This window comes from Orycteropus afer, unplaced genomic scaffold (assembly GCF_000298275.1).
Source record: "Orycteropus afer afer isolate SDZICR_OR568_19922 unplaced genomic scaffold, OryAfe1.0 scaffold00247, whole genome shotgun sequence".
Classification (NCBI taxonomy): domain Eukaryota; kingdom Metazoa; phylum Chordata; class Mammalia; order Tubulidentata; family Orycteropodidae; genus Orycteropus; species Orycteropus afer.
Window position 1 is genome coordinate 3,061,221 of NW_006921834.1, and position 10,086 is coordinate 3,071,306.

The 10,086-nt window shown below is 49.7% G+C and overlaps 1 protein-coding gene across 1 annotated transcript; it reads left to right on the forward strand.

The window, feature by feature from the left end:
- The first annotated feature begins 3,232 nt into the window (after positions 1 to 3,232).
- Positions 3,233 to 8,998, forward strand: MAP3K12 (mitogen-activated protein kinase kinase kinase 12). The gene is made up of 14 exons (XM_007949506.2): positions 3,233 to 3,369; positions 3,469 to 3,677; positions 4,008 to 4,191; positions 4,356 to 4,547; positions 4,798 to 4,956; positions 5,092 to 5,250; positions 6,032 to 6,140; positions 6,329 to 6,438; positions 6,676 to 6,792; positions 6,915 to 7,052; positions 7,210 to 7,828; positions 7,984 to 8,054; positions 8,148 to 8,421; positions 8,900 to 8,998. Exons 1-14 carry the CDS (start codon positions 3,233 to 3,235, stop codon positions 8,996 to 8,998), a joined length of 2,577 nt encoding a protein of 858 aa, XP_007947697.1.
- The last annotated feature ends 1,088 nt before the right edge of the window (positions 8,999 to 10,086 follow it).

Consider the following 10,086-nt stretch of genomic DNA (forward strand, 5'->3'; position numbering starts at 1 on the left):
GTGGTGAAACAGGGAGACTTCCTGGAGAAAGTAAGACTTAGATGCCAGAAATTGATGATGTAAAGCCCCTTCCAGGCAGTGTACGGGCCAGGGGTGGAGCTGGAACCTATTAGCCAGGGCATCAGGGGAATCCTAACAACACCATGCCTTAGTCAGGGTGGCACAATTTGCATTGAACTACTAGGAAGATGGGGCAATCTACTTCCGTAGTGATACTGCCTCAGAAACCCAAGGAGGGGTCGCTGTGAGTCGGGTCCGACTCCACGGCACATAACAACAACAACACTAACCTAAACGTTGGTGGCATGAACTCACTCATAGGTGCCATGGAAGAAAAGCTTGGACTTCAAGTTTGTTCTAACTCATAGCAACCCCTTGTGTGCAGAGTAAAATTGCTCCATAGAGTTTTTAAGGCTGTGACCTTTCAGAAGCAGGTAAGTAAGCTTTCCATAAGAGTTAGCCATTATCATTAGGTCCCATGGCTCAAAACCTGATGTAGCTTGGTGTGGGGCTTCAGTATTTTGTGGCCTGAACACCAAAGCAGTGGGAGGTGAGGCTGGGAGGGGAAGAGGGAGCAAAGCATTGAACTACCAAAGAGTTGGAAGGCTACACTGGTCAATTTGTTTTAAAAAGATCCTTTTCCTGACTAGGTGGAGAATGGGTTGGGGGAAGGAGGAAGAACTTAGAGATCATTCAGTGGCAGTTATCCTGGGGCAGGTGGTACTTGATGAGGTCTGAACTAAGGCAGTATCTGAAGGACTCAGAGTAGGAAGGCTTCTAAACATGCCAGTCATGTATAAGATTCACCTGAGGTGCTTGTTAACTTCAGGCAGATAGGAACGGCTGACTTATGGACAATTCCTACTGGCCCTTCACTGTTATGTAAATTTCACTCTGAAAGACTGAACCAACCCTACTTCCAACAAAATCTTCATCACAATTACCTTCATGTGCTGCACGTGCTGCTTTCAAATTATTGAAAAGGCTTCTCGCTTTTTCTTGCACTAAAAGCATTGTTGTAGAGTAGATTCCAACTCATAGTGATCCTGTAGAACACAGTTAAATTGCCCTATAGGGTTCCCAAGGCTGTAAATCTTTATGGAAGCAGACTGCCACATCTTTCTCTTACCCAGCTAGCTGCTGGTGGGCTCAAACTGCCCACCTTTTGGTTAGCAGCTGAGCACTTAACGACTGCAGCACCAAGGCTCCTCTTGCACTAAAGCAAACCCAACACCAAACTCATTGCCGTCAATTCTGACTCACGGCAACCCTATTGGACAGAGTAGAACTGCTCCATAGAGTTTCAAAGAATACAGGAGCAGACTGCCTCATCCTTGTCCTACGGAGCAGCTGGTGGGTTTGAACCACCAATATTTTGGTTAGCAGTTGGCTGCTTTAACCGCTACGCCACTAGAGCTCCTTTCTTGCCCTAAAGTAAGGCTAAATAAATATCATATGCACCTGGTCCAATTTACTTACAAATTCTTAAAGACAGTTAGGAACTGATCTTGTTTGTAACCTGGGAACTGCATGTGTACAGATCCCTAAACCACAACCAAACCAAACTCACTGCCATCGAGTCAATTCCAACTCATAGTGACCCCCTTTGGTTTCCGAGGCAGTAAATCTTTATGGAAGTAAATTGCCCAGTCTTCCATCCCCAGAGTGGCTGGTGGGTTTGAACCGCCAGCCTTCTGGTTAGCAGTCAAATGCCTTAGGCACTATACCACTAGAGCTCCTTATACAGATCCCAGACCTTCAGAAAAAATTTTCAAGAGAAAAGTCTGGAAATTAGTATTACAAGAGCTGACTATCAGAAGGTCCCAACCCTCATCCATAGCTGTGTCATGGAGGGAGCCCTTTTTATGTGCATTCCTGCCACCCATCTCCCTCTCTGATTCAGAATGTATGACAAGAATTCCCAGGAAACTCATGCAGGGGGTTATGGAAGGACCCTATTATAAGGAACAATTAGAGGGATTAGGTCACTGACTGGATGTGGAAGGAGACAGGAGAGGATGACTCCTGGAAGCTGTGAACAAGTTTGATATAAGTTGAAGAGTTCACTGTGCCTAGTAGCCAGGTTATCCCTTATGCAGTTTGCCTGAAGTTACACCACCAGTAAGTGACAGAAGCAAGCTAGGATTCAGTTTTTTTAATGGTTGCTTTTAAAATAACACCCAGCTCTGAATTGGGACAAATCACCATTGCCTGTAGTTAGGGCTTAGTTTGGGGAGCTGGGCATGGGGCAGAGGAGAAAGAGGGGAAGAGGTATTCTCTGACTGACTGGGAGCTGGAAGGGGGGATGGAGCAGATAGATGTCTGGTGAGAGGGTTAAGGGGATGAAGCACTGGACAACAGTGCTTGTCCTGACAGAGCTTCTGCATCCCTATTGGATGGTTCTGCCTTTCCCACCACCTGTGCTCTGGGTGATGGGCGTAGTGGAGCTGTGTGGTTACAATCTACACTTACCTTGGACAGGCCGAGATGTGTCCCTGTACCTGAGTGGGGCCCACATGTGAGCCCTTAGGATAAGGCTCACACCTGAGTTGAGTGTTTCTGAGGGCCTCAGTTGTATCATGTATAAATAAGTATCTGAGTGTGAGGCCCAGGTGGGTCACCTAGATGCAGGGGGTCCCAAAATATCATCTGAAAGTACCTGAGTGGGAGAACACCAGTGTCATCTGTGTGTACTTCAATATGCAGGAGGCCTAAATAGGTTCTCAATGTGTGCCTGAGGTTGAGACCCAAGGAAACAGGTGTACATCTGAGATCTTATGGCACATGTGTGCCTGTAAACCTTAGGTGAGAGAACCATGTGCTCCAGAGGTGAATTACAGCAATCTTATAGGGAGAAGGGAACTAATCTGCTACCACTATACTTGAGGATGCAACATATCTCACCAGTATGTAACTGAGTGGGACCTATGTGTACCTGAGAATGATACTCAGGTATGTTACTTGAATAAGAAAGACCTGTCACTGATAGATGCCTGAGAGGAAGCCCAGGTGTGCCATACCAGGCTTCCTAAGGTGGGTATAGGTGAAACTTGAAGGGAGAGGTACCTCAGGCAGAGGCTCAAGCGTTATTTCCAGTAGGGCTCTTGTGGGTCCATTTCCCCAAACTGTCCCCCCTAGGGTGAGTATCCCTAGCTGGGGAGACTGTGGCTTTGATGTCCCTCCCTTTTATTCTCATAGGGCCCACTGACCATCATACCAGAGTCCAGAGGCCATGGCCTGCCTCCATGAGACCCGCACCCCTTCCCCCTCCTTTGGGGGCTTCGTGTCGACCCTCAGTGAGGCATCTATGCGCAAGCTTGACCCAGACACTTCCGACTGCACCCCTGAGAAGGACCTGACGCCAACCCAGTGTGTACTTCGAGATGTAGTGCCTCTAGGTGGGCAGGGCGGGGGTGGGCCCAGCCCCTCCTCAGGTGGAGAGCCGCCCCCTGAGCCTTTCGCCAACAGTGTCCTGCAGCTACATGAGCAGGAAGCAGGGGGCCCAGGGGGAGCGGCTGGGTCCCCTGAGAGTCGGGCGTCCAGAGTTCGAGCTGATGAAGTACGGCTGCAGTGCCAGAGTGGCAGTGGCTTCCTTGAAGGCCTCTTTGGTTGCCTGCGCCCCGTCTGGACCATGATTGGCAAAGCCTATTCCACGGAGCACAAGCAGCAGCAGGAAGGTAGGCAGTGTCCTCATGAGAGCCGCATGCCTGTCTCCCTGAGCCTGGACCTATTGGGCAGCCCCATGTGTTACCCAATGACCCCTTCCCTACTCAGAGTCCAGTCCTAGTCCCCTACCCATGCATCAGCCTCTACCTTTCCAGATTTTTCCCAGTCCACCTGTTTTCCTCCCTGTCCCCTCTTTTCAGCCTGTTCTGGCTGCTCCTCTGCCTCATTCTCCCCAAATCATTTCAGTCAACCCAACGCTCTCCCCTGCCCTTGGCTATCACAAATCCCTGCCTGAGTGCAGCTCTTGCTGAACCTTGTGGCACTGTACCTCCTGCCCACAGACCTCTGGGAGGTCCCCTTTGAGGAAATCCTGGACCTGCAGTGGGTGGGCTCAGGGGCCCAGGGTGCTGTCTTCCTGGGGCGATTCCATGGGGAAGAAGTGGCTGTGAAGAAGGTACGGGACCTCAAAGAAACTGACATCAAGCACCTGCGAAAGCTGAAGCACCCCAACATCATCACCTTCAAGTGAGGTCCAGGGCAGGGGCTGGGACCTACCTGGGTAGCAGGGACTTTCCCCACCCTTCCCAGAGATGGATACCTAAATGGCAAGGGTGGGAGAAGGGATTACAGGTGCATAAGAGGTGAATGCTAGATTGGCTGAGGCATTTATTCCATTGTTTGGCCCTCAGAGGTGTGTGTACCCAAGCTCCTTGCTACTGCATCCTTATGGAGTTTTGCGCCCAGGGCCAGCTGTATGAGGTACTGAGAGCTGGCCGCCCTGTCACCCCCTCCTTGCTGGTTGACTGGTCCATGGGTATTGCTGGTGGCATGAACTACCTACACCTGCACAAGATTATCCACAGAGACCTCAAGTCCCCCAAGTGAGTAAGCAAGTGAGCAGGAAGCAGCTTACATGCATGGTGTCCTCCCTGTGGCCCCTCCCTACTTCCAGATCCTGCCGTGTAAGTCCACATGGCCATCTTGGAATCCTCTATAGATTCTGAATTCCCTTCCAAGTGACCATCTCAGGAGGGCTGTGGGTGTCCCAAGTGATTTAAAACAGAAAGATACATTCACTACAGTGAGCTACGTGGAAGGGCCTGGAGCCCACCTGACTGCACTCTCTCACAGCATGCTAATCACATATGACGATGTGGTGAAGATCTCAGATTTTGGCACTTCCAAGGAGCTGAGTGACAAGAGCACCAAGATGTCCTTTGCAGGGACTGTAGCATGGATGGCTCCTGAGGTGATCCGCAATGAGCCTGTATCTGAGAAGGTCGATATATGGTAAGGACCAGGCTGAGAATGGAGAGGGGTGAGGAGCCAGCATGCAGGGCCTGGGGGGACCTCCAGGTCTTGAGTACAAGTGAGATGGGTCTTCTGGAGGTAGCCCCTTGCAAATGATGTCCCTCTTCTCTCCAGGTCATTTGGTGTTGTGCTGTGGGAACTGCTGACCGGCGAGATCCCCTACAAAGATGTAGATTCTTCAGCCATCATCTGGGGTGTGGGGAGCAACAGTCTCCACTTGCCTGTGCCCTCTAGCTGCCCAGATGGCTTCAAAATCCTCCTTCGCCAATGCTGGTGAGAACGGTCTGGGCTGGGAGACTGGGCCTGGTGAAGCTGGGAAGCAAAGGGGTGTTGCTGATAGACAGCCAGCATCTAGAACCCAGGCCATGGGTTTCCTGAACAGGAAAAGGGAGTCAGAGTCCCATGATGTGACTTTCCAAGAACCCAGGATCCAAGATGTAAGGGAAGAGGACTGCACTCTAGAACTGACAGCAGTTCAACTGCAGGGGTGCATTAGATTCAAAGATAGACTTGCACATGAATCAGGTCTGAGAAAGTGATTTCGGACAAGTGACAATGCTCCTCAAACTGTTTCTCCATCTGTAAAATAGAGATAGTGTATCTTCTATGTAGTATTACTAGTAAGACCTACTGAGACAAAGCAGATGGTGTAACCACGGAGCACACTGGTTGAGCCTCAAGTAGATGACGACCTAAGAATTTGGGAGAGAGCCCTGAACCCTTCTTTGGAACCTAGACCCTGAGGGAAGGATGAAAATCGCTCTTCTAAAATTTTCGGTTGAATATTTCCCCCCGTTTCTTTTAATGGAGTTATCCAGAAAGAGAGTTTCTTTTGGCAACCAAGTTGAAGAAATAAAGGTTAGTTTTACTTACTGCAGGATATGCTAAAGGATAGTGTCTACCATCTTCTAGAGCTGACCGTGGAATTCTTTCATCAGAGTATATCCTAGAATTGGGTTCTCCAGAACATTTGAGGAAGATATTTCAATTCTTATGTAGTCTTCCATGAAATTCCTGACATTCTCTCCCCGCCCCCCACCTCCATTCCCTTCAGGAATAGCAAACCTCGAAATCGTCCATCGTTCCGACAAATCCTGCTTCATCTGGACATCGCTTCAGCTGATGTGCTCTCTACACCCCAAGAGACTTACTTTAAGTCCCAGGTGAACTGTGGGTAGGAAAATGAATCTCTTTGTAGAGATAATGCCCTTTGTGGGGAAAGCAGGAAGGGCTGATTGGGACTGGACTAGGTTAGCTCTTGGAACGCTGAGACCCCCATGTGCCCCAATCCATAGCAGTACAGACACCTAGCAGAGGAATGGCCTTCACCCCTAGTTCTCTCCACCCCCAGGCAGAGTGGCGGGAAGAGGTTAAGCTGCACTTTGAAAAGATTAAGTCGGAAGGGACCTGTTTACATCGCCTAGAAGAGGAACTGGTGATGCGCAGGAGGGAGGAGCTCAGGTATGTTTTGGGCAAGATTTTGAACTGGTTCATTATCACTGGGGGATCTTGCTAAAAAGTAGATTCTGATTCATTGTATTCAGGGTGTAAAGGCAATTCTCAGCAGAGGGTCAAACTGGAATGAAATGGCTTATACCCCGTTTGGGAAAGTGATTTTATTGGCAACAGGGACTCTGGACACCACCAGTTTATTAATTAAATCATGGCACCTTGGATCCTTCTCCATCTACTTCACAGACATGCCTTGGACATCAGGGAGCACTATGAACGCAAATTGGAAAGGGCCAACAACTTGTACATGGAACTTAATGCCCTGATGTTGCAGCTGGAGCTCAAGGAACGTGAGCTGCTCAGGTAACCCTACCTGTCCCTGTGTGCCTAATCTCCAAGTCTTCATGGGGCAATGCCCGAGATCCGACTGAATCCAGATCCCCCTTCCTGGATATGGCCAACTGAGAAAGTGACTGGGTCTTTAGGCGGGAGCAAGCTTTAGAGCGGAGGTGCCCAGGACTGCTGAAGTCACACCCTTCCCGGGGCCTACTACATGGAAACACAGTGGAGAAGCTCATCAAGAAGAGGAATGTGCCACAGAAGCTGTCACCCCATAGCAAAAGGTGAGGTTTGCAATGACAAGGTTACTGGAAAGATAAGCGTTGGGGCTAAGGAGGCTGAGGGTTCTGAGAAAGGAAAATCTGCACTGACCAATCCAAGGAGTGGGTCCTTTGAGTGGACAGATTCATTTCTCTCAACCTTGTGTTCTTTCCCCATCAGGCCAGATATCCTCAAGACAGAATCTTTACTACCTAAACTAGATGCAGCCCTGAGTGGAGTGGGACTTCCTGGCTGTCCTAAAGGCCCTCCTTCACCAGGAAGGAGTCGGCGTGGCAAGACTCGTCACCGCAAGGCCAGCGCCAAAGGCAGCTGTGGGGACCTGCCTGGGCTTCGGGCAGCTGTGCCAGCCCCTGAACCTGGACCAGGAAGCCCAGGGGGACTGGGAGGGCCTTCAGGCTGGGAGGCCTGCCCCCCTGCCCTCCGTGGGCTTCATCATGACCTTCTGCTACGCAAGATGTCTTCATCTTCCCCTGATCTGCTGTCAGCAGCATTGGGGACCCGGGGCCAGGGTGCTACCGGGGGAGCTGGAGATCCTAGCTCACCTCCTCCAGCCCGGGGTGACACCCCCCCAAGTGAGGGCTCGGCCCCCGGCTCTACAAGCCCGGATTCCCCTGGAGGAGCCAAAGGGGAGCCACCTCCACCAGTAGGGCCTGGTGAAGGTGTGGGGCTGCTGGGAACTGGAAGGGAAGGGACAGCGGGACGGGGAGGAAGTCGGGCTGGGGCCCAGCACTTGACCCCGGCTGCACTACTGTACAGGGCTGCTGTCACCCGAAGTCAGGTAAAGTATGGAAGAGTTCCTGAGCCCTTTCCTTCCTTCCTTGTCTTTCCCATAGTCTATATCCATAACTCATTTCCCATCCTTTTCACTATGTTCCCTTCAGGGTTCTTAATTTACTCTCCCACTTTTGACCATTCTCCTTATCTCTCTGGTAGAAACGAGGCATTTCATCAGAAGAGGAGGAAGGAGAGGTGGACAGTGAAGTAGAGCTGACATCAAGCCAGAGGTGAGAGATGGCAGACAGGAGGTAATAGCATGCTTTTGCTTTCTGGGTAACAAGGGACAGAGTTCAGCCGTAGCCTGTCTTTCCAATACACAGGTGGCCTCAGGGCCTGAACATGCGCCAGTCATTATCTACCTTCAGCTCAGAGAACCCATCAGATGGGGAGGAGGGCACAGCTAGTGAGCCTTCCCCCAGTGGCACACCTGAAGTTGGCAGTACCAACACTGATGAACGGCCAGATGAGCGGTCTGATGACATGTGCTCACAGGGCTCAGAAATCCCACTGGACCCACCTGCTTCAGGGGCAGTCCCTGGCCCTGAACGTAGCTCCTTGCCCATCCGACAGCAGGACATACTCAGAGGGGAGCAGGTGAGTCACAGCATAACTGGAAAGTGACCAGGTTTTGGACAAAAGAGCTGGTCATTTCAGAGTTTTGGGGGAGAAAGCGTGGTGGGAGGGATTCCGAGTGTAATACATGAGGCCAGGAAAATAGCTATTTAACCTCTATAATTTTAATAAGCTGGTCAGAATTGAACCCATTTCCTCTCATGCCAAAGAGCTAATATCCACCTGGTAGAATTTAAGGTGCCTCACCTCTAGTAGAGAGCAGCTAGTATGGTATCTTGCATGCAAAATAAATGGTAGCCATTATTTACAGCCAGGGAGAAATGCTTAAACTAGAGGAGTCTGGTGCCTTGGGAAATGGCCTGAGCAAATGAAACTCAAAAGCAATAGTATCAATAAGCTGGCTCACTACTAAAACCCCAATGAGGGATCCTAAAGGAATCCATTTGTAAGCCAAGGGATGCTGAGCTCCACCTCATCACTTTTCAACTCTTCCTTACAGGGCCCTCCCAATTCTGAGGATTCAGACTGTGACAGCACCGAACTGGACAACTCCAACAGTGGCGATGCCTTGCGGCCCCCAGCCTCCCTTCCTCCGTGAAAGCCACACTTACTTCCTGTACATAGAGAAATATTTATATAAATTAATATATATGCGCCACATAATCAGCAAAGATGGGGCTATCCCAGCCTTAAGTCAGGCTCAACGGAGACTGACACCCCCTCCTTGACCAATTCACCTGGTACACTCTAGGGATGCTGGCAGCTGTGAGAATGTCAACTGCTGCCCTAGAGCTGTGGGTAAGGGGAAGCTGGCCCCATTCCTGCTCCAACCCATTCCTTATGTTCAAATAAGTGGTCAGGCAATAGAAAAGCCAGGCTTGTCTCCTATGCTCCACTATACCTTTCATTCCAGATCCTGGGGAGCAGGAGAGGGAACCACTTAGACTGCACTTTTTTGTTTTCCGTTTACTCTGTTTACACATTTTGCACTTGGGAGGAGGGAGGCTAAGGCTGGGTCCTCCCCTCTGAGGTTCCTCAGGTGGCAATGTAACTCATTTCTTTGTCTTTCCATTTCTCTGCCCAAACCCTGGCTTACAGCCCAGGGGAAAGGTCATGAGATTGTGATAAGCATGTGATGGCTCAGGCTGAAGGACTTGGGTACTGTTTAAGCCCTTATTCTATCCTGGTGCCTGATTTGGGTGGGGACTGTCATATTGTAACCCCTGTGAAAAACCTTTAAATATAACCACTCCATGCAGGCCCAGCTGTTGAGGGTTTTCTTGGTGAATTAACTGGGTAGCATACATGGTTAAGTAGGAGCTTTGGGCTCCTGACCTTATTTGAGAACTTTTTCCAAGTCACTTCCTCTTTCATGCCTCTTTTCTCACACTAAATAAATCATTTCAAGCCTCGATATTAAATTTATCTGCAAAAATTATAGGAAATACATCTTTCTAAATTATTTTAGAAGGGCAGTAGATCTTGAACACCAGCCTTGTTACAAAAACAACTGTAAATGAATAGTTATTAAGAACACAGAGAATAAGACAAGTTTTTAGTTTAAAATTTGCAGGCTTGGACAATATGAATCCTAGCCAGACATGTTTTATGGCTTCCATGTGCATGCATATGCATCATCCACAGACCTGCCCAGTGGATCAGCAGTGCTTGTCTACTACTCACAAG

Coding starts and splice junctions, on each gene's coding strand:
- MAP3K12 (XM_007949506.2), top strand. CDS start 3,233: ATGGCCTGCCTCCATGAGACCCGCACCCCTTCCCCCTCCTTTGGGGGC. Junction 3,370..3,468: donor AAGGACCTGACGCCAACCCA/GTGTGTACTTCG, acceptor TTTCGCCAACAG/TGTCCTGCAGCTACATGAGC. Junction 8,422..8,899: donor ACATACTCAGAGGGGAGCAG/GTGAGTCACAGC, acceptor TCTTCCTTACAG/GGCCCTCCCAATTCTGAGGA.